This window comes from Asterias amurensis, chromosome 9, assembly GCF_032118995.1.
Source record: "Asterias amurensis chromosome 9, ASM3211899v1".
In the NCBI taxonomy this organism is placed as follows: Eukaryota; Metazoa; Echinodermata; class Asteroidea; order Forcipulatida; family Asteriidae; genus Asterias; species Asterias amurensis.
This window is the reverse complement of record NC_092656.1, coordinates 15,258,499-15,283,692: the sequence shown is the minus strand read 5'-3', so window position 1 is coordinate 15,283,692 and position 25,194 is coordinate 15,258,499. Positions and strand designations below refer to the sequence as shown.

General features: G+C 41.4%; 1 protein-coding gene and 1 pseudogene across 4 annotated transcripts in view; one reads left to right on the top strand and one right to left on the bottom strand.

Moving 5' to 3' along the window:
• The window catches only part of LOC139941977 (high affinity cAMP-specific and IBMX-insensitive 3',5'-cyclic phosphodiesterase 8B-like), a 232,362-nt gene that overhangs the window by 78,831 nt on the left and 128,337 nt on the right, over positions 1 to 25,194 (bottom strand). For all 4 annotated transcript variants that reach the window (XM_071938629.1, XM_071938628.1, XM_071938630.1 and 1 more), the window contains 3 exons: positions 13,635 to 13,808; positions 6,256 to 6,319; positions 3,034 to 3,166 (listed from right to left, as the gene is read on the bottom strand). In XM_071938629.1, the coding sequence (XP_071794730.1) occupies positions 3,034 to 3,166; positions 6,256 to 6,319; positions 13,635 to 13,808 (371 nt within the window). The remainder of the gene's footprint in view (positions 1 to 3,033; positions 3,167 to 6,255; positions 6,320 to 13,634; positions 13,809 to 25,194) is intronic.
• LOC139941759 (uncharacterized) lies at positions 11,641 to 12,498 on the top strand (annotated as a pseudogene).

Here is a 25,194-nt window from a genome sequence, read left to right as displayed (position 1 = left end):
ATTGCCGTTGTTTGGAGAAAAGGGTTTTGGGGAAAAGTTGCTGAGTTTTTGGGGAAATTTTTAAATGGTAAGATTGTCCACACTCCGTCTGTTTTATAAATTGCCCTTGTGTAACGTTCGAGTTTTGGGGAAAAATTGCCGTTGTTTGGGGAAAACAAGTTTTGGGGAAAAGTTGCGACTGTTTGGGGAACAACTTGATCAAAACTCTGAATAAATTGCCCCGTTTTAGACGTTCGAGTAATGGATTTTTTTATTTATTTAACTGTTAAAACTCTCCAAACTCCGTCTGTATAATAAATTGCCGTTTTGTGACATTCGAGTATTGGAAGAAACTACTATCTAGTGCCCCCGAAATTTGGCTTACTCCAACGCCAAAGTGGTAGTGCCGTGAAATGTGTTTCGTAATTAGAGGCCTAGTGTTTTTTAACAGATACAATTATAGTACTTTATAACACTTTGTTGCACCCACTAAAAATGTTCAGTTAGTGAAAACGCTGCGCTCGCTCATCACTATACGCTTTTTTTAAATATAAATTAGCCGGCACTCAATACTCAATCCCCTGTATGCCCTATTTGAAACGACCCTCATCCTGTATTATGGTACTCATTGGAAAAACTCCTATGGGCTGTGACTACCAGTATGATAATTTACCCTCTAGTAAACCCCACCACCAACAACTCTTCACACAAATAAAGCTGCATTCGCACCTCTTTGTGGTTTTAGCTGACTGGTCTCAAAGCCAAGTGGTGATCTCTAACAATTTAAACAATGGGGGCCCCCACCTTTGTTTAAACACCTCCTGGTGTGCATTGTCTATGTGATGCACTTGCTGTGGGTCTTATCTGGTGTTGTAATGATACAATAGCCACTACTGGTTGCCAGCTTTCCCAGCAACATCAACATTTATTGTCATATGCGGATCCGTTTTCAATGAGCCATCATTGAGAGAAGCAGAATATTACTTACAAATGCGTTTAGCGTTAAACCATCAGAGCTGACGACTCTCCCTGGTTTAAGTTTGGAATACTGATTGTGGAACAGCAACTTATTAAAGACAGAGTACGGACATTCTTACTGTTGAAATAAAAGTAAAGCCAACTGTAAATGTCCCACAACCGCAAAACTATTGAAAACATTCAGTTCGAACTGACATCTTCCCCTTAAAAAAATGTTTTCCAAGTCCCAAAAGAGCATTGTTATTCACGGCGAAGTATTGACCTTTTTACAACTTGGAAATGTCCCACAACGGCGGTTATTATTACAACACAGCTCGTCGGATATTCTACTAATCAATAACTACATTATTACGGCAACTTATTGAAGATGGAGTACGGACATTCTTACTGTTGAAATAAAATTAAAGCCAACTGCTTATCGTCCCACAACAACATTATTATTGAAAACATTCAGTTCGAACTGACGTCTTCTCCTTAAAAAATGTTCCCAAATTCTCAAAAGTCCTAAAACGGCAAGGAGTATAGACAAAAATGTTGTACATGTATATGGAAACGTCCCTTAACGGCGATTATTATTAAAAACATGGGAGTTCGTCGGAAATTCTTGGAAGTCTCAAACGGCAACAACAGACAGGAGTTTGGAGCCAGCCACTCCTAGCCTCACAGTAAGTGACAACTTCCCCTTAGATGTGCCGCAATTGTAACTACATTATAAAATTGCTACACTTTGTTGTAACTTGTTACAAAGTATAACAACGCTTCAATGTTTTGCTTTGTACGCCGCTCTGCTCTCATTATTGGTCAATACCGACACTGGTTGTGTTTACTGCATTTGTAATAACTTTCAAGAAGACGATCCCTGAAATTGTCCTTGCATTGTGCAGCGCTCGTTTCGTTTCGTGGGTACTCGATAGTTTCGCGGGTGCTCGCTCGTTTGTCTCGTATAGCTGCTTCCCAACTGAACGTGGGATCCCTCGTCTCGAGAGACGCCCTCTCTTGGTCGATCTTTGATAAGGCTCTGGGAAGGAGGGAGATGGGGGAACCCGAGGAAGCCCGACCAGTTGTTGTTTAGGGCGTCTGTGGCCCAAGCTTGCGGGTGAGCATGTTGAGCGCAAAACACTGGGAGATGGTTGTTTAGGTGAGATGCAAAGAGATCTATTGTGGAGTGTCTAGGGCGTTTAAGATCTGCTTGACCACATGGCGATGGAGGGACCATTCAGTGGGGATAGCTCTCCCTCGTGAAACATCCACTATGATGTTCTCCTTTCCGGACAAATGGTTTGCTTGTAGACAGGTTTGGTGGGGAATGCACCAAGTGAGTAGGCTCCAGGTTAGCATGCAAAGGGAAGAGGAGTGGGTAACCCCCCTGATGGTTTATGTAGGAGACTACGGTGGAGTTGTCTGTCTTCACGAGGACTAAATGGGACTTCACTCTGTTTGTAGCTGATTGGAGGGCCTTTTGAACGGCCAGGAGTTCCAGCAGATTAATAGAAGGAAGATAACACAGTGGTGTACAATATACATGGGCAGGATAAAGTAGTTCCATATCACAACACTTATAAGGGTTTACAAGGTGCTATTCAGCAGCCACTGCCAGGAACACAGGGACGAACCCCTTCTCTTTTCGATAAGTGCACTGGGTTCTTATACCTGCGTTACAAAACACATGGGACAAACGGCTTTGCGTCCCATCCAAAGGACGAAGCAATGGTTTAACCATTGCTTAAAAGTGTCTTGCTTAAGGACACAAGTGTGCGACTGGAGGTTCGAACCCAAACTCTGCTGATCAGAAATACCAGAGTTTGAATTCGGTGCTCTTAACTGCTTGGCCACGACACAACCACAGGTTGATGGGGGTACAATGTACATGTAGCTGACGAACAAAAAGAGAACCAGAAGAACTGGTTGACAACTGTGTCAAAAAGTGGACTTTTTATGAGAGACCAGGATAATTTGTTTCTGTTCATTTTCTCGTAGAATTATGTTCATATTATTACAATTTGTTTTTAAATGGAGTACTCATTGAAAGAAGAAAAAATGCAATCAACATGCAATAAAAAAAAGCAAACAACATACCGATGTAGAGTTATCCTTTCTACTTCTATGATATTAAGATCCCAGGCCAATTCTCTCTCAAGCATCTTTAAAACTTCTAACGGTGCTTGACTCATATGAGATGTTGGACTGCTTGGAGAATGTTGCGATGAGCCTGAAATACAACAAAGATCATGTAATTATTAGATCTACAAATATACTGCCCTCTGGCAGATACGTAACTCCATTATGGGATACGATTGCGCATGTGCAAAACCAGTAAACCAATTGCAGCCAGACGGTTTCCAAAAGAAGTTGTGGCACCGAAGTGCTGGAAATTTACAATTTTGTTGATGCCATTGACTCATACAAGACGCATACAAAACTGGAAAAGACAATGTCATTCCTGAGCCGAACACAGACAACAGGACAAAAAAACCCGCATATACATGTACCTGTACCTTAAAAAAGTGGCAGCACCGAGGGTGTACAAAACCCATGGACCCCAGTCACAGCGTGCAACAATTGTTTTGTTATACCTTGGTAACATTGTTATTCCTCTTCTCGAAGTTCTGTTGTTATCTTTAAACATTATTAAGATGGAGCAATGCATAGTTCAATCATGGTTTAATACGCAGACGAACAGTTCAAACAAGAAACAATTCTTCACCTGTTGATCGAACCCGCGTGTTTCGCACAGCGCTTGAAATCGATCAACGGCGGGAACGATCAAGGTGATGTACACCGGTGTACATCACTTTTCATGTTACCCAGCGCGCTGTGCATTACGCGTAGCGCGCATCATTAGCCATGATACATGCGTATTTGTTGCACGGCACGCGATTGGTTCTCGACCAATCAAACTTCACAATGTGTACAGAGGTATAACAATTTAGATTGGTGCCTGATGCACTATGCACTATACCTATGTGTGGAATTAGACACTAGATTTTCTCACCATGTTAAAGCATGTTCATGTTGAAGTAAGGCTGGAGTTTTCCCTCGATGTATAATTTTGATTCTAAAGTTTAATGAAGTTTGAATTTCAAATATATGTATTATAGATTCCCATCTAGAGATTGTTATATTAATTTTTCATTGGGAAGTGCACCATAAGATTTAGCTGTGATTTTGAGAATAATTGGACGCCAAACAGTGTTAGTTGAATTTCATTTTCTTTTGATAAATTCACATTATATTATTATTTGCAAGTTTGTGGTAAGCTTCATCTATATTTATAATATTTATTTTCTAAACCCTGTTGTATTTTTTATTTTATTTGTGCAGGTTTCAAACCCTTCCCTGAATTAAACCAAGGAGTTGGAAACTGTAAATGTGAACAATTGTGTGAAACAGGCTAATTCTTACATTTGAAACACTGGGGTGAACATCTGTGCAAGCCTTCAGAATAAAAGGATGGCAGATATTGAAGCCAAGAAGAGGAGGAGCATAGCAAAAGCGAGATTTACTAGAATCTGTCAGAGTCTTGATGCTGCAATTGAGCAATATAAACCCCAGCGTCATCTTGATATTATCAACACAGATCTTAAAGCAGCTTGGGAGACAGTGTGTGCCAAACATGATGAAGTGCTCATGCTTTCTGATGTTGACGACGCTGATCATAATAAATGGATTCTTGATCTAGAACTTGTGTACTACGAAACCAGAGAGAAGATTAGTGAGGGTCAGAGTGACGCTGTGAAAGATAAATTGAATGAACGAGAAGAAGACGAGACACAGAAAGCCCTCATCAATGCACGGACGCTTCGTAATGTCCATGGAGCTGATCTTGAGCAGCTATGCACTGAAGTTGATCAATCAATTGAGACTGGCTCGAAGGGAGCACTGCAATCCCTAAAGAAAAACCTTGACCGACTTATGGAGTTGGCAAAACTTGCGCACATAAATTACATCGGAGTGGTACCTGCTGATCAAGCCGAACATGAAACAAAATGGCTCTGCGCCATGAGAGTAATCCACAACCATACCAGTGAAAAGATTGGGAAGTTCTTGGACAGCTTTGCCACCCACGTGCCCTCAAACACCAAAGGAGAGAAGAAAGGAGAGAACTGTGACTCTAAGCGCCTTTTTCAAGTGGTTGACAAGATCAGCATGTCAACATCGTCTAAAACTCTCCCAGCCGCAACGAATTCACAACATTTTGCCATTCGCTTCCACGGTTACTTCGACACTAAAGTCCAGACTCTGAAGAACAATCTCGCCACATCGAACCTCTCCGTTTCGCACACGCCGGTTTTTGACGCTGAACCATTATGCAACTCGACTTTGGATCACCTGCAAGTTCTCTCTGTTGATGCTGTCAAGAAACTGATCATGGGATCACACTCTAAGTCTTGTCGACTTGATCCTATCCCAACATGGTTATTAAAGAGCTGTCACTGTCTGCAACAGCCTCCTCCATTGTCTTCCAATCGCTCAAATCTCAAAACTCCAACATATTCAAAATTCTGCTGCTAGACTGGTTACCCGCTCATCATCTCAACAACATATCACCCCAGTACTTCGCTCACTTCATTGGTTACCCGTCTCCAAACGCATAGAATTCAAACTTCTCCTGCTGACATACAAATCTCTTCACCAATCCGCACCTCACTATCTTCAAGATCTCCTTCATCCATATGTACCTCATCGTACCCTCCGCTCCAGCTCTACCTCTCAACTAGTCCCATACATCACTCGCACAAAGTCTTATGGCCACCGCTCGTTCTCATATACTTCACCCTCACTCTGGAACAACTTACCACATCAGAACTGCTCCGAACGAGAACATTTTCAAACATCTGCTGAAAACTTACCTGTTTACTCATTAATTTTTGTAAAGCGCTTCAGGACTGCGCTTTATAAGTGCCGTTCATGATTATTATTATTATTAGAAAAAACCGGTGGGCCTACAATTAGAGAAGTTGGGACTTCCAGTGTTTGATGGTGATGTGCGACAGTATCCAAGATTCAAGTCCGACTTTGAGAGATTTGTTCGACCAGAGATGACATCGGATCAAGCTGCATTTGTGCTTTGGAGATCATTGGGGAAGAAGCCACTTCAAATCGCTGGCGCCATTGATGAGAATGTCAGCGAGATGTGGGACCGACCGACCAAACAAAAAAGAAATCGAAACTCTAAAAAACCTACACTTTCAGCCCTTTACGAGAATGAGATTTAGGCTACTGTATCCGAGTCCAACAAGACATAATGTGGAGTGACAGAAATTTACTACAAAAATATGATGTTATTTTAAAACTTACTGTTTGTTTTGGTTAATGCAGCATCAGATCCTGATGTTCTTCTCTTGGCATTGTAGCTACCATGCTAAAAAAATATTTAAAAATAAATAAACAAGTGAACAGACAAACTAAGAAAATTTGTTGTACGTCATAAAAAAGGTGAACTGGACCTCCAAATTTTCTTTCCAATTTCGTAAAAGAATTTTTTTTATGGACATATTCACTTGTAAAATCAATTGTTTTTTCTACAGATTTGAGTGATTGTCACAATGTAATTATATAAGAGAAATGACTATTTGTATAAAGTTAAGGTTACATTTGAAGAGAAACAAGAATTTGGTTTTGATGGCCAATGGGCCTGTAAAAGGGCCTGTATTAAAGTAAGGGTGATCGTATCCCCTGTGATTGGCTGTTATGTATGAGCCCATTACTTATTCTGTTTTCAGGCTGCACCTTTTTGTGTAACCATAGATTAGAGTCACGGGGTACACCTTTTTTGCGGATTATATAATTTTGACTGTAATCAAATATTAATTGAGTGGTCACTTGTGACTTGAGGTTGCTGAGGAGAGGACATGTCAGCCTCGATGACTTGATAGAGAGAGTCATTCATTGACACCTGTGCTATAGTTTTCAAGATCAAATTCTGAAGAAGTTTATCTTTGTACGTATATGTATGAGCAGTTGAGTTCTCCTAGAGCATAAAGTAGGACCCTCAATAATACTGCAACTGATAATTTGTAGCATATGAGCGTAATTAGAAACAGGATCGACAGAACAACCTGTAAGTTATCATTTTGTTTAATAACTTAATAATCTGAGAAAGTTTTTCAGCCGAAAAAATACAGTGTTTGTTTTGGATAACAGAACAAAGTAATTTTTAAGTTTGTGTTTAAAGAAGAATTTTCCTTAAAAACAAATCAGAGAAACATTTACTTTGGTTGATTGTCAAAACGATGTGAGTTTTCATTAAACAGTTGTAGACTTGTGCTTGTAACTAAGTGTAGCATTTTATGATCAAGATGTGACCTATTGGTATATAGTTATTGTATGTATTACTACTGTGAGTACAGGTTGTCATTATGTATACTCTCCATGGTTCCATCTGGGGGAAGTAAACCAAATTATACCAGTGAAAGGGAGAGCCGTATGAGGGAAGGAATGTGTGAGGGAAGAGACATATGAGGGAAGAGCCGGGAAGAGACGTATGAGGGAAGAGACGTATGAGGGAAGAGACGTATGAGGGAAGAGCCGTATGAGGGAAGAGATGTGTGAGGAAAGAGATGTATGAGGGAAGAGACGTATGAGGGAAGAGATGTGTGAGGGAAGAGACGTATGAGGGAAGAGCTGTATGAGGGAAGAGACGTATGAGGGAAGAGACGTATGAGGGAAGAGATGTGTGAGGGAAGAGACGTATGAGGGAAGAGATGTGTGAGGAAAGAGATGTATGAGGGAAGAGACGTATGAGGGAAGAGACGTATGAGGGAAGAGCCGTATGAGGGAAGAGATGTGTGAGGAAAGAGATGTATGAGGATAGAGACGTATGAGGGAAGAGATGTGTGAGGGAAGAGACGTATGAGGGAAGAGCTGTATGAGGGAAGAGATGTGTGAGGGAAGAGATGTGTGAGGGAAGAGATGTGTGAGGGAAGAGATGTTTGTCGTGTAATTTACTATTCAGCTGATTGTGTTTTTGTCAATGCTCTTGATCAATAAATTAATTATTGTATTGTAAAACTTGTGAAATAAATGCAATAATTTCTATTGTTTACGGCCTGGGGTCCGGGCCCGCTTAAGGGCTCGGGGAAATTCTGCATTTTAGATGCTCTGTGGTGCAATCTTAGGCCAATAAGAGGCAAAAAGAATGAAACAGAACTTAAGCCTTTAAAATATGAGCAGCAGTAGAACCTTTTGAGTTACAACAGCATCAAGTTCAGGTGCGGATCTACGACACAAGTTTTAGGGGGCAAATCTGTCAAAGAGTGACCATGCGAGTGTGAAGCCTTTACGGCATGGGTTCGGGCTGCTTAGGGAGCGTCCCAAAAGTCGGAACGCTATATGCCCATGGGAACGTTCCGCCGAGAATACTCAAGCGATCCGTGGGAAAGTACAATGTTCTCAGTGGGACAGCGCGTATGCTCTGTGGATCGGTAGCCTGTTCCCAGTCAGCGATCCTGTGGGAACAGCGAAAAGCATACTGTATTCCCAGCGGAACGTTCCTACAGGAACATTCACATCTGGGTTTTGTTGTTTCAATTGGTTTGCCGTTTCACGTCAGTGCATCCTACAGCGAACTCTCTTCAGTGCTTGTCGAGATCAATCATCAACAACACTGTAGATATAAGTATTTGTTTTATTTTAAAATTAGGTTTAATTTAACATTGATATACCATGGTAAAACGATTATAACTGAACTAGGCGTAAATAAACCTAAATACATTTTGCAATATCATTCGTGGACAATCTAGGACCTCTAACGCATGCAAAATATTGTTGTTCAAATACAAATCAACATTACACACAATGGGGATATACTGAATCAACGAATCGGAAGGACCAAATTTTTGGAAAATTTTGCATTCTAGATGCTCTGTGGTGCAATCTTAGGTCATTTCGAGACCCAATGGTAAACGAAACAGAACAATAAGCCTTCAAAATTTCAGCAGTAGAATTTGGGCCTTTTCAGTTTTTGGAAATACTTGAACTTTCATTATTAACAAAATGAAAAAGATGGGTATGTGTAGTGGATTGTTTGCGATGTTTGTCTGTAAGGTTTGCGGGAAAAGAAAACAATTTCAGAACATCTCAATTGATTGTGATGTCAAATAGAACAGAGTTAATAACAACCTTGGGTGCGGAGTTACCTGGGTAAAACATTACCAATATCGCTCAAACTCGCCACAGAGTCCGCAGAACGGCAATGACAGACAGAGACAGCGCGTCACCGTAAAGTAAGCATACAGTAACTACAAGAGAACTAATCAGTATGGAGATGAAACGCATGCCCTTATAAGACACACGAGTTAACAAAACTGGGGAACATTGTGTGTCTCCCCCTCCCCCCCCCCCCAAGGATTAATGGCAATGACGGGACACAGGGTTTGGGGCACAGGGTTTGGTCTTACTCAGTGCAAAACACGATTTTCATGATAAAAGTGGTCAAAAGACATGGGGAACATTTGATATTGTGTCCCCCACTATTCCAAAATGGGGTGTGGGGGACACGTCCCTTCCACTCTTTCAAGGGGAGGTGCAAATCTGTCAACGATGGAGCATGCGTGTGAGAAGTTTTTATGGCGTGGGGTGCGCGCCCGATTAAGGGCCCGGGACTTTTTTTTGCATTTTAGATGCTCTGTGATGCAATCTAGGGCCAATTTTGAGGGGGGGGGGGACATTTGATATTGCAGTTGTCCCCCCACACTTTGAAAATGGGGTGGGGGTGGGGAACAAAGTCCCTTCCACTCTTTCAAGGGGAGGTGCAAATCTGTCAACGATGGAGCATGCGTTTGAGAAGTTTTTATGGCGTAGGGTGCGGGCCCGATACTTTTTTTTGCATTTTAGATGCTCTGTGATGCAATCTAGGGCCAATTTTTTTTTGGGGGGGACACTTGATATTGTGTCCCCAACACTTTGAAAATGGGGTGGGGGTCCAAAAAGAGTTTGCATTTAAGATGCTCTGTGATGCAATCTAGGGCCAATTTTGAGGAGGGGGGGGGGGCATTTGATATAGTGTCCCCCACCCTTCAAAAAGTTGTGTCATCTTTTGCCCCCAGGATTAATGTCCATGGTGGGACACAGGGTATACCGGTATATTGGGGGGCAGGCGCTCGGAAACCATGACCTGACTGGGTGCATGGCTGGCCAGGTTGGGTTTGTGGATAACGTGAGCCAGCCGTGTTATCGGTGCGACCACGAAACTGCCATGGGCTGCCTTTTGTGGGCGGCGGCGCGGGATGATGAAGGATGCTTGTTTCCTTGCTTTATTACCCACGGCCTTAGGCGGGGCGTTAGGCTTTTTCAGATTAGTTTTGTCCGTGGCTTTGAGGCGTTTTGCCTCAGCCTCCATGGACGTCTGAAACTGGCCGGCAAGTAAGTCACCCCTGGTGAGCGGGAGATCGTCAAGGCGTTTACGTCAAGGTGTTTATGCGCCCCGGCTGACGGCAGGAAAAGCGCATCCAGCACATTGGCGCAGTGTGTCGTCGTCACCAGGGTCGCTATCTTTGTAAACTGGTCGAGGATGGAACAAAGACCATTGTCCAAACAATGAAGGGCCGTAATCATCATGTCCGCTGGCACCATGGTATCCTCATCACACCCCTGCTCCAGATATTCTGACAGGAGCAGAAGAAAGGATGTTGCACGCATCCCCATGCGCGCTGATGAGTCCATTTTGCGGGCAACGTCCTCCAGTTTGCCACGGATCTTGTCCGCAAAGGGGAGCTTGGATGACGACGCTCCCCTGTCCGCGACCAGCTTGTCGGAGGCTGAGTACGGCAGGAAGGGAGTTGCGAAATATTTTTCAAAGTCCGCTGAGGGAAACCGATAGTATGGCTCCGTACGTCTGGAGTACGGGGTCCATTTCTTTGCTCCCCCTTACCCTGCCATTCGGTTGACGCACACCCGATCCAGGGGCATCACTGGGAAGGGTTTGGTCACGCCCGCTGTGGGGCCCGCCCTCTTCTTGAAGGATTGTCGTTCATCAGAGGGGGGCTCCGGTTCACAGGGAAGGTTCAGTACTCTGATTATATCCCTCTGGACCAGGCGTAGCTCAGTCTCCGAGATGGACATTCCTTGGATCGAACTGACCAACTCGTCCTCTTCATTGGCCGAGTCGACTGGAACGAGACGTCCTTGAGAAATGAGACTTTGAAAAAGCATCATCGTGGCGCCCATGGTCGGACTCAAAGGCCGCCGACGGGTGCAGACTGATGCATGGCGGGCCCCCTTGAGGAGGTCCCTGCTGGGCGGTAGTCACACGCCCCTGACCGTACGGGTTAGTGGGCGGGTGTAACAAACCTGGGGGGGAGTTGAGAGCACGGCTAGCTAAATTTCAACCAGGAAAAAGCCAGTCAGAGGTTGACATTCAGAAGTTTCAACATAATCACGACTCTATTATAGATGAGGTAAATGAGAAGATTATCTCACACAATAGCATTCCACAGGGTGGAGTCTTATTGAGATAATTGTCCTGGCACAACACAATACATAAAGTTGAAAAGAGAACAAGGCGTGGAAAAACTACAAGTAACAAAAGAAACCACTTTGCCCATTTGTATGACAGTTTCCATGGCGACTCCAAACTAAAACAGTGCTGGTTTTTGGAAATGTACAAGTTGTTTGATTTTGACCACACTACTTTGCAAAAATTGAAGTTATTTTCCAGATTGGCCATTTGATGTAAAGTACAACATGCCTACTGACCCACAGGTTAAAACTGAGCCACTAGTGGCTGTAAGCCTAAAATTGCCGCTATTTTGGCGAAATGACCCGACTATTTGGTTTGCTCAAGTAGAGGCTCAGTTTCAGACTTGGCAGTTGACCAAATTCTCATATGTTGTTTCATCATTGCAACCCGAAATTGCACAGGAAGTTAGGGATTTGTTAATTTCTCCACCTGCTGAAAATCCATATGATAACCTCAAGATAGAACTAGTAAGACGTACCTCAGAGTCTGAACAAAAAAGACTACACCAGCTACTAATCTCTGAAGAACTGGGAGATAAAAAAACATCCCAACTCCTACGTCGTATGAAACAGTTGATTGGCGAAAACAACTTGGATGACAAAATTCTCAGGCAGCTATTTTTTCAACATTTGCCACAAAATGTGCAACTCATTTTGGCTTCCTCTGGTGATGCTCTTGACCTAGAACAATTGGCTCTCATCGCAGACAAAATTCTAGAAGTAGCAGTTCCACATTCGGTGTCCACTGTCAATGTAGGTGCCGCAGCTACTCAACCCACGAGTGTGCTGCAGTCATTTGATTCTCGCTTAGGTGAACTTCAATCACAGGTTTCACAATTAACCTAGTTGGTTCAAAATCTAGTTACCAGTGCGTCGATCAGCCCACACTCTAGATCATACGACAATCGTGGACGTTCCCAAGAGCGCCGTTCACGAAATGCCTCTCGTTCATGCAGTAGATCAAAGCCGAACCAAGAACGAGCTAGTACAGAATGCTGGTATCATTGGTGATTTGGTAACAAGGCACATAAGAGTGTAAAACCATGTAGTTTTGTTGAGAATGCACAAACTCAGGAAAACTAGAACGCCAGCAACTTAAGGCGACAAGTGTGTCTGGCAATCCTCAAAGTCTTCTCTTTTATATCACTGATAGGATATCTGGTACTAGATTTTATTTTTGATTGACACGGGTGCCAAAGTTAGCGTGTTGCCCCCAACTACAACGGACAAAAAGAACTCAAGTCCTTGTACTTTACAAGCAGTAAACAAATCCACCTTGGTGAAAAGTCCATGACAATTGACATTGGATTAAGACGAGCATACAAATGTTTTTTTATTATTGCTGAAGTTCCATTCCCAATTATAAGTGCAGATTTTTTGAGGCAATTTTCCTTGGTTGTGGACGTAAAAAACTATAAGCTGATTGATTCACAAACCGAACTCGAAATTTCTGGTAACAAGACATCAGTTTTGTCTCCAAAACCAATGTTTTTCTCGATTTTCTCAGTCAGTTTCCAGAATTAACAAGGCAAAATTTTTATGAAACTGCTATCAAGCACACTGTTACACAACCACCGTACAACGGTCCTTTTTGTGTCATTGAAAGAAGGGACAAATATTTTATCATTGACGTTAACGGTAAACATGACTCGAACATCAACACTTCTTGGTCAAAAGGTAAAATAAATGCAAGAATTATAATTGTTCAATGATTTCTTTCAACACAACACCCCTCCAGCTATGAAATGGTAAGGCCCTCGGGTAAACAAGGAGATGATGTGCGCGTCGCGCGTATCCCGTGATGTGGCACAGCTGTTTCAGCCGTTGCTCTCAACCAATAGGAATGAAGAAACTGTCTTATAAGTGCTGGTGCAAGCTCGTGTGTCACGCCCATGTTGTAACACTTTTTACTGGTGTTATATCATCCGATCAAACAACCCCTCGTGATGCCCTCTCGACCAATGTCTTAGGTATTTATGAATGTAAAATTAAAACCACTACAGTTTAAAGTAAACATACAACTAAAGGACTCTGGTTTTGGGACTTATTTCTGTTTGCTTTGAACTTGGTTCTGACAAAGACAGACTCAAAATATCTAGTTTTATGTGTGATTCTTGTTTGCATATTGTCAATGAAAATAAACTATTTTTCAAACTTCCTAAAAGGTTAGGTTAATAGGCATTCTAAATAAAAATGATTTCTATAAATGTTGAACTTACTGTCATAAGACCGCCAACAAGATCTGAAGTCATCTGATCTTCCTCTTTCACCTGTTGTGATGTCAGCTGAGGGTTATAAAGTTCAGATGATCGCAATATCTCAAGAACACGATCTAAAGCCTGCACTACAGTTACAGGACTGTTTTCCTGGGCAGCATTTATAATGTTAATCACCTGTAGTTTAAAATTAAAATCAACAGAAAAAAAAGTTATTGTTAAAGGGAAGGTACACGTTTGGTAATTACTCAAAACAAATATTAACTTAAAAACTGACTTGGTAACAACATTGTAGAGCTGTTTGTAGTATAAAACATTGTGGGAAACGACTCCCTCTGAAGTAACGTAGTTTTTGAGAAAGAGGTAATTTCTCACTAAAATAATAAAAGACTTCTAGCCAGAAGTCTTTTATTCCTATCTGAAAGCACACAAATTCGTCCAATGTCGGTGTTTTTTCTCTCATCATTTTCTCGCAACTTTGATGACCAATTTAACTCAAATTTTCACAGGCTTGTTCTATTTTGCTTATGTTGGGATACACCAAGTGAGAAGATTGATCTTTGACAATTACCAAACATGTACCTTCCCTTTAAGCCAGATAGTTAAGGAGTTATTCAAACATCAGAAACTAAAAGCTTCAGGGGGCTTCTCTCCAAGGGCTCCGACCGCAGCTTCGCCCCTGCACCCAACCAGGCGGCGTCGGGCTAATAAATATAATAACACACCTCTTGCTCGTTCTGTATTCTGGTTGGCTGAAACACGGCCTATGGGATGAACTAATATAGGCTAGTGATCGTGCGCGTTTTGCGGGAATAGTACCAGAGAGGGCAATAGTCTTTGAATATAGTGCCCGCGGTAACAGCGCCCTCTCTTGACTTGAACCAACTACAAAACTCCTTTTTCTGTTCTTATTTGACATTTAAGACCGAGCTGTGTTATAAAACACATATTGACTGGCATAATTCGGTAACTAGTGTACGTCTATTCCCCCTCGGGCCTGTGAGTGACCAGAAGAGGGCCTATTTCCCTCGGCTTTCGGCCTCGGGAAATAGGTCGCTCTTCTGGTCACTCAAAGTCCCTTGTGGGAATAGACGTATACTAGTTACCGAATTATGCCAGTCAATGTGTACAATAATTTCAGGAGACTCCCGTAAATACGTTGTACATGTATATATGTACATGCTTAAAGGATTGCTGCAGTGAATTAAAAAAAAACTGTTAATTTTGCTGTCATTTATTTCTGATATATGTATTGAACCTCAATAAAATGTGTTTTGTTTTTTCTCCGACATATCATCCCCTACCATCGACGTCACGTCGGGAATTCAAACATATCGTCGGCAAAAAGAGTCTGGTCCCTAACTACACGCGCCTAGGTACCAGGCCACACAGTGCACACGTCTCTATATGCACACAGCCAGGGGGGCCCGACGGCTCGGGTTCCCGACATGGCGTCACGTTTATGTCCCTTTTAGGGCCGGGGTGGGTTCCCCTAATCTCTTGAAAACCATTTTTAAAATACTTGCGCATTTAATAAAAAATAATAACAAATATTTCAGGTTTAAAAAGTCATGTTTAATCGTTTAAATTATTAAAAAAAAACACTGCAGCCACCCTTTAAACTATTTTCTTTATATTGATTTACACATTTCTCAAAAACTAGCACCTCAGCTAGTAATATTTTAAGGGAAGCTTTCTACTATCATATTATTTTAATCAAGTAAGTCAAATGAAAATCTTTTGATTACCAGTATTCTCACTTGGTGTATCCCTACATACATGTATGCATAAAAGAACAAATCTTTGAAAATTTTGGCTCAATTTGTCATCGAATTTGAAAGAGAATAATGAATGAAAAAACACCATTGTTGCATTACTTTGTGAGCTGTCAGATGCATAATCTGAGTGAGTAATTTCTCAAAACTACAATACTTCAGAGAGAGCTCTTTCTCACAATGTTTTAAAGGTTTGCTGTTATACAAAGAAATGATATGAAACCTTGTCATCTTTATACAATAATTCAATAGACTGTGCAAGTCTCGCGCGCACCGGAGCGAGAAAACACGACAGACGGAAATATCAAATCAAGTCTTTGCTTTAAATTATTCTAAATATTATTAAAAAAATACTCATTAGGTCTTGTTTAATTTAGTTTTAGCTTTTTAAACATGATGCAATTAATCGGTTATAGTTTATGTATAAACAAAAGGAAAATTCCAGGACAAGGATGTTTATTTGATCTTAAATTTTTTGAAACCCCTGTTGCAAATCTACGCCCGATTGTGAAATTATCAAAAGCTGGGTTTTAAGCGGACGCACAATGTTCGCGAGGGCGATAGATTAAAGCGTGGCCCAGTTTAAAGAGGAAGCTGACGCTAAAATGACCAATGAAAAAGCTGTTCACCTCGCACGAACAAAAAAATATGCTGACATATGGCTGGATTCCCTACGTGACTATGTCATTCGAAATTGTTTATATCGTCCTTTCAGGACGACCAAACGAGAAAAGAGGTTCATACACGTATGTCTGTTCCAGTGATAGTTCGAGTTGCAATATCTTCAGACGTGGGTGGACCATCGTTTCTGTCCGCTGATTGGGTTGGACTTCATGTTAACAATGCACAGCGTTGGCTGAATGGATGGACGAATGTCTGTATCAATTACATTGGTCTTTTCTGCATGGCTCTACCAGCCCATGTGGTTACGGTTTCATTCATGCTTCAAATAGTGTGAACGCTCCAAAAGGCAACAAATAGACGTCTTTGTGTCTATTGTACTGACACCGGGTGGCCCCTGGTGTTCTTCTCTATGCGGTTAAACATGTGGCTTATGCGGTGGTGCGCCTCGTCTGTTGATGGTTGAAATTATTTTGGGGTCATTTTAGGGTCCTGCGTCTTGTCCATCGAGCATCTTATCCACAGGAAATTACGGTATGAGGTTTGCATTGATCGCAGAACTTATCCAAACACCAATATTGTGGATGCCTTTACGGGTCCTTAAACACCATTGGGATGTGAACAATGAAAAGACCCAATGGTTTGGATGGAGATAAGATATTTTCTATGCTCGTGTCAACTTTGGCATATTTTAACTCGGGCTAGCTCAAAAGCAAATTCATCCATGATGAGAGACCAAAATGCAATCATAGAAGAGCATGAATGGGTTTACAGCGCCGTTGGGAATCATCCTCAAAGATTTTCCAGGGCCTCTGCACACCATACAATTACAAGATTTCAAAAACAACAGATGCTTTACAAGTGAGACGATCAAACACAGTTCAAAGACATTGGAGGGCATGGCACCTAAGGCGCATCAGAGAGGCCATCGAGATTCAAAAGCTAGTCTTGGTTCCAAGACCATTGGTGTTGCGCGGTCACACACAACCAACGTTCCGATCTGTCTATGCACGGCAAAAACTGTACACGCTTGTAATGAACGAACGCTAGCGGGCGCTCTGTTTATTTGACTCGGGATTGAAAGCGTACTTTTTGATATTATAGCGTAACCTAAACGTATCTTGGAGTGTATAAGCGTAGCTGAGTAGCTGCGTAGCTTGGAACATAACAATATCTTTTGGAGCGTAAGCATTTCTTGGAATGTAAATGTAGCTGCGTATCTAGGAACGTAAGCGTAACTTGACATGGGATTGAAAGCTTACCTTTTGATATTGTAGAGTAACTTGAAGACGAAAGGAGATCTGTAAGCGCAGCTGAGTAGCAGCGTAGCTTGGAACGTTGACATCTTTTGGAATGTAAGCATATCTTGGAATGTAAGCGTAGCATCTTGTAACATAAACGTACATGTAGCTGCCTATCTTTGAACGTAAGCATAGCTTGACTCGGGCTTCAATATTATCTTTTGATATTATAGTGTAACTTGAAGGACGTAGACCTAAGCGTATCTTAGAACGTAAGCGTAACTTGACATGGGATTGAAAGCGTACCTTTTGATATTATAGCGTAACTTCAAGGAACGTAAGCAGATCTTGGAATGTAAGCAGAGCTGAGTAGCTGCGTAGCTTGGAACGTTGACATATCTTTTGGAACGTAAGCATAACGTAAGCGTAGCATCTTGGAACGTAAACGTAGCTGCATATCTTGGAATGTAAGCGTAGCTTGACTCGGGCTTGAAAACATACCTTTTGATATTATAGTGTAACTTGAAGGAACATAGACCTAAGCGTATCTTGGAACGTAAACGTAGCCGAGCAGCTGCGTAGCTTGAAACGTAACCATATAATATCTTTTGGAATGTAGTCGTAACCATATCTTTTGGAACAACTCATGAGAAATTGGGAATTTTGATTGCTTGTCGAGTGGCGACTATACTGCTATTCAACTCACTTGGAATAACCACTTTTGTCGCTCATGACTATTCACAAAAACTTTTTACAAAACACAACCAGACGTCAGTGACACAATCTTTCAATCATTTCAGCACAAGATTTACTTATGCGCCTTCGGCAAACAATATGTCACGATGCATCTGGGGCAATGGGAGTAAGTTTCGCGACTAGTATCGAAGTCCCAGTTATTTGAGGCGACTATAGTCGGGTCATAAATTCCACTAGTTGCCCAATTTATAATCATTACCTCAAAAAGAACTCTTCATTCACAGAATTAAAAAATAATACTTTGTTTGACAAAATTATGCTTTGAGGGAATTTTGTTTTATCATTACTTTTATTTCAACCTTTTATAAAAAATTATCATAATTTTTTAAGCTTCTCACACTATAACACTGTCAATATAACAAATTGCGGTATTCCTACGTTTTGACATCAAAATTATCTGAAAACTCATAACAAAAAGAAATTAGGGGGCCATGAAACAAAATGGAGCATATTGGAACGTTGCGATTATAAGAAACAACGGATTCGACACCCAAAAGCTGGGAGTTCATAGCGCCCGGGATTTAACACCTCCAACCCCCACGAGACACGGCATGGGCGGTACGTGATATTCCACAAGGCTTACGTTCCGATTGCTCCACGCCGTGAGGCCATATAAGCGTCCGTTACACGGACTCTCTGAATGCTAATCTTACGTTCGATTTTTGACCATTATTTACGATTTCAAATCGTTACGTATAATCTGAATAGGTAGTCTATACTGAAATTTCACTGTTTTCCTTTTAATAGGCATATTATTAATGACCACAGAATCACTTTGAGCATGCTTTGAGCAAAGATTATAAAAAATAGAGCGCCGATCATATTGACCTTTGACTCGATCTAGTTTGAATAGTCATCTTCAATTCGTCACGTGATATGAATATTGCATACATTAAAAGTCATTTACATAGTCTGGCCACGCCTTCAATTTGCAAATGTCCAAGACCTTGGTGAGCACAGACATGGTGAGATCCGGAAATCAGAGAAACAGAGCGCCCGCTAGCGTTCGTTCATTACAAGCGTGTACAGGTTTTGCCGTGCATAATCGGAACGTTGGTTGTGTGTGACCGCGCAACACCAATGGTCTTGGAACCAAGACTATTCAAAAGTATGACACCGTACCCCAAGACATCGGCTTCCACATCAGTGACATCTGGCTCACCCTCCTCCCGACCAATGGATCTTCTGTATCCACGGTCACTCCCTAGGCCCAAACCCCTAAATTTAGTTTTAGCCGCCCACTACTTTGACTGCTTTGGGTAATCTATACCCCCAGTCACCTACATGTAGGTCCCCACTCCATTATTTATTTAGACTGCTTTTGGTCTTCTACATGTACATGTGTATACCCTCAGTCCCCTAGGCCTCACACCCTCACTTTCCCCTGTGCTTGATCCTACTGACACAGTTCAGTGAGCACACACCCCCCCACACACCACCCAAGGCTCCACAGCAGGATCCAGTTTCACCACGCATCACCAAGCTCCATTTCCCGCCTCTATTTCCCGCCTTCGTGCATCACCAAGCTAATCCACCTCTGCAGTACTTAAGCAGCATGCAGCTTTCTCCAGAAGACGATCAGAGCATATACTGATCGAAACGTCGAGTTTAAACCAACAGTTCTTTCAGAACCACCCCCAACTTATTAGAGATAGTCATTACATGTTGTTAGTCATTACATGGCGTTATCGCAAACCTTTCTATATCGTATTTCCACCATGCAAAGTTTCAAATCCTACTCATACTTTAGCGCTTTTTACAAAAGTGATCCAAAGCGCTTCCGAAATACAATAGCAACCAAACAAAAAGATAAGCTACATGTTTTACAGACACAACAATGCAATTAAAAATGATACAAATTAGAGTAACTTAGGATAGAGGTGGGTTTTTAAATGGAATTTGAAGGAACTCAGGAAATTGGTTAAATGAACAGATTGAGGAAGACGATTCCAGCATTTTGGCCCAGTTGCTGCCAACGTTTTTGATCCTACATTGGTACAAGATCGTGGGGCATTCAATACAACAGCTGAAGTGGATCTTAAATTATACAAGGACTGGTGGGTGCGGAGAAGGTTGCCCAGATAAGTTGGAGTTTGGTTACAGAGTGATTTATATGTGAGTACTGCGGTGAAATTTAACAGTTCTTGAAATATTTGCCACCTGAGTATCATGAAGAAGACGATCATCAAAGATGACACCAAGGATCCGAAGGGGTTGTGAGGGTTCAAGAACATCACCAAGTGTCAACTTGACATCAGTGAGCTTCCAATGATGTTCTTGCGAGGCAAATACCAGGAATTCTGTTTTGTCTTGGTTGAGTTTCAGTTTATTGACAGTCATCCAGGTTTGAATGTCTTTGACCACATTTATCAGCTTGGAGAGTGCACCTTGGATATAGTCTTGAGAACCTGGATCACATGTTAGATATATTTGTATGTTGTCAGCATACATGTGGTAGTTATTATATTGTGTTCTTGAAAGATATTGGGAATCAATTGCAGGTACAAAGTGAACAGCAGGGGTCCTAGGACTGACCCTGTGGGACTCAATACTCAAGTTTAACCTGGGGAGAATTTGAATTGTCAATGGCAACGGAGCAAGTCCTGTTCTGAAGATAGGACACAAACCACTGTAAGGCAAATCCAGAGAGTCCAAAATGAGTGTGAAGTCTTTCCATTAGAATGGCATGGTCAAGTGTATCAAATGCTGCTGATACACGTAGGTCAATAGACAACATGAGTGTAGCCTTCTTGTCATCCGAGACCCGTAAAATATCATTCTGTAGAGATAGTAGAGCTGTTTCAGTGCTGTAGTTCTTTTTATAATTGTAACTGCTGAGGGGATGACTCAAGAAGGTTGCAATAATGAAAGAATGTTTGAATAATTTGCAAAGGTCATAAGTATGACAATGTTTAAAGTTGTACCTGATGAGCGGATGGCTCAAGGTTGCCGAAATGAAAGAAAGGTTGAATAATTTGCAAAGGTCATTAATAATGACAATGTTTTAAGCTTTACCTGCGGAGCGGATGTTGTGATAATACTTACGAAGGACTTGTACAAGTCTACACTCATGCTTTAATCTTAAATGCTAGTAAGCCCAATGTATGTCACACAACCATTTCTACAGTTGCTCAATAAACCATTGTGTCAACCTATAACAACAAGTCTCCAACCTTGTAACTATTACAACATGGTGTCAGAAGTACTAAGGACTCTCCTGGCCAGGTACTGTAACGAAAATATTGCTTAAAAACTACAGCAAAATAATTGCAAAGCGGAAGACAATCCGTTGCTGGTCTGCAAAAAATCCATGCAATATTGCATACAATATGGATGTACTGCCACCGCCGAGTGCGCCTGAACTTACCGGTAATGTTGCAGAGAACTGGAAGAGATTTAAACAACGTTTCCAGTTGTACATAAGTGCCATTGGTGTATCAAAGAAAGATGACAATAACAATTAACTTACATCAACTAAATCCGGTAGTGCTGTGCAGCGCATAGGTGCCGCTCGCACAGGCTCTCGCATTTTCTTGTTTATTTCTTCTCAAATAAGCAATGCTCTACCGGAATGTTTATACCATCTAGAAAATACTATCACATAGATTGGAACCATCTACGTTAAAAGGATGGAAGTCTCGACGTTTCCCAGCATTTTATGGTTGAATTTTGCTCTACGGCAGTTAACGGTTGTATGGCTTCTGACTGGCACCCCCCGAACAAAGATATTGACAAAATAGGGAAACCGCCAATATAGGGCTAGATAGCTCAGTTGGTAGAGCGCCGGCACGTTAATCCGGAGGTCGTTGGTTCGAATCCCACTGTAGTCAATTCTTTGTTCAACCCCAAAAATCATTTAAAAAAATATCAATCGGGTCAAGATCCGAGTAACCTGCCAAATTTGTCTTTGAACACAAATAGGTCGAAAATTATTGAAGCAATCTCTCGACATTAATTTTATCATTAGTATGAAATTCAAACAAAACCAAGTTAAAATCTTCTTGATGATCAAGATGATTAAATGAAAGAGCCTGTAAAAGACATGTCTGACAGATCTGTATATCAATGTTTATAACTTGGTGACACAATGAACAGTTATGACTCTCATCACCCTGGTAGTTACCAGAAACCGACCATCTGCTTATGTACAGTACATGCAAAAGAACAAAGATTGACGCGATTAAAGGTGTAGACAACGTGGTGGGAGCCGACTACCTCAGTCCAAATACATAGGATGTTGTTAAAGTTAAAATGCCGAGAAAATGCGAGACATTTTCTTATTTTGAGGGAGTGAAACGTCAGAGTCGATTGTTGATATTTTGTTTTTAATTGTTTTATTGTTACTTTTTCTTGATCTGACATAGTTTAAATTCCTCAAACCTGCAGTTTGTAAAAATTTCTGTCACGTCATACATGTCAAATGCGCAGGAAGCGCCCTGTTGAGCTATGTTAGGCCTAAAAAAAAAATATGTTGGATTGCCCTTTCATCCGATTTTTTGCTTGGGTCGGTCGGTCAGAATCTTTTTTTTTTTTTAGATGTCAAAGAACGCCCAAAACTGCATAAACATTTCATGAAAGATCAAGTTGTCAAGCAAGCAAGGTATTAATCATCTTATACATCTCGCTTCAATCGCTCTTTTTGCATCTTTATTTTGGCAAACTCCTTCAAAAACAATTTCCAAGAGTCATTTCATTCACCGTGTTTTTTTGTCCGTTCAATAAACCAGTGATACCATATAAGAGCATAACTGGCAACAGCGCCCTCTGCTGTTCAATAGAGTGTTCGACTGGTTTTGTGAAAGCATGACGTCGGATAAACAGGCGTGTGTTGTGATATGTGACACAGGCTCACCTTATCCGTGCGTGTGAGGGAAATCAATCTACATTTTGTATGTTGCGTTTTTGTGAATGTTGAAACCACAACTGTTGCACTGGATAATTGTTACTGCCGACCGCATTTTTTTTGTGATGATCAATGCGTGAAATAAAAAATACCTTCTTGTCCAGTTCAAATCTTCGGTCTTTGTGTGAAGAATCCTTACTCAATAATGCGGTCAAACAAGGCTATTCAGACACTGAGATCGTATTTCCGTTCGAACAATGCCGCAACCCCCTAGACGGTCCTATTTTTCCAACAATGCTGCAACATGTTTATTCCCCATGACCGTGCTTTTATTCCAACAATGCCGCAATGCGTCTAGCTTTCGGTCCAACAGACGTGGGCGTTGTACAAACGTTTTTCTGTGTGGCCGGGTATTTGTTCCGAAAAACGATTGACAGTCAATAACTTCATACAAACGTCATTCACCCAACCGCTGTTGTGTGGTAAACTTTGAGGGTTTTTAATGTAGAGAATAAAGATCTCTGAAGTGTGCTTTAGGCCGAATGTATTTTAAAAGGATGGGGTAATAATTTAGTTCTGTATTTGCCTCTTTTTAGACCTTTGTGATTGATAAGTGCTTTGGGAACTTAACTGTCATCTTTGATAGGGCAAGAGTTTTATAATATTGTTAATAAACGTTCAAATCGTATATTGCCTCTTTTTAGACGTTTGCTTTAAAAAGTATTATGGGAACGTAGCATTATCTTACTGTAATAGAAGGATTTGATTTGTATTTGTTTGTAAGGCCAAACAAAATAATACACTAGCCAAAAAAATTAGGGACGAAAACACATTTTATTTTATTGAATTATTTTGTTGCTTCAAAACTTCGGGTAGGAGCGATTGTTAAAATCATGTTTGCCCCTTGCATGTAACTTGCCTGTAAAATCAACGATGCCCAAGTCGACTCGAAAATCTCTCAAAATGACACAGAAAATAAGCCCCAAAATGCAACCGTTCCGAGGTCTGTAAATTTAATCACGCAACACAAAAGCAGATATTACGCCTGTAGTCGTTGTTTCTGTGCATGTGACAATAATACAAGAAACATTGAACGCTAGAGGGCGTTTTGGAACAATGTAATAGTGTGAGGTTAAACGCCCTCTATTGGTAAAAGTTACGCGAACCAGCAATAAATGCATTGAGACAAGACTCGACGCGTCTGGGCATGCTTCTTGGGATCCACACGGTCACGTGGGAATTTTAGTGCATTTCCAGGCAGCGCAAATGCGAGGGCGTAGCGCAACCCGTCAGCGAACATCACTTAATACGGTGCCCAAATGCCCCCAACATCTGTTGTGCAATCTCGAGATTGAGCAGCGCAATCAACAGATTGCCAGCTTTACGAACTCGCATGGTACATGTGCATAGTTATTATGTGCATGCAGCTACATCCCGGCCGGTGGATACATTACTCTGCACACGCAACGTCCGTCCATAGAGCAAGATCTGTTTGTCGTTGCAATGTATCTATATCAACAATGATCCTCGCTGTGGATGGGACGTCAGATGGTTCATGTTGCAAATAAAATTAACTTCAGACAGTGCACGCGTGGACCATGGTTTCTGCCCGCTGATTGGGCCGGACTTTATGTAATTAACAATATACAGCGTTGGCTGATTGAATGAAGGTCGGTATACGTAGGTTCTCAAAGGCAACAAAATTACGTCTTTGTGTCAATGTACCGACACCGGGTGGCGCCCGGTGTTCTTTTGTGTGCGGTTAAACATGCGGTGCGCCTTGTCTGCTGACGTTTGAATTTTTTGGGGTCATTTTAGGGTCCTGCGCCTTGTCCACCGAGCGTCTTATCCGCAGGAAAATACGGTAGTACTTTTTGGGTAGGGTGTAGATTTTGACTCAAGTCCCAATCCCATGCCAATCTCAGAAAACTGTTTCTTTGTGATGCTCTGCATTCCCAAACCTGTTCCGCACGCAGTTGCCAGATATGTAAATCTATTCACTTATGAATTTGTAAACATTGCTGTGTGATACGTGTTGTCCAATCAAATGCTTTCAAAAAGAAGACTCGTTCATTTGTTAATTGTGGGGGTTAAGTACTATAATTAAGGATTTAAAGACATTTTTGAATTATCAATTAGTTACAAAAAGCACGGATCGTTCATTGGAATTCAAGGAAGTACGTGGTAACATACATTTGGGTCGGTATTGTTTGCAAAATTTGAACCTCGAATATTTGGGAATTGCAATCCAACGACTTATGACCATTTAAGGTTTTCATTGTTTCAGCTCATTCAACTGGAACCAGTAATGCACTCTTTGAGTTTTA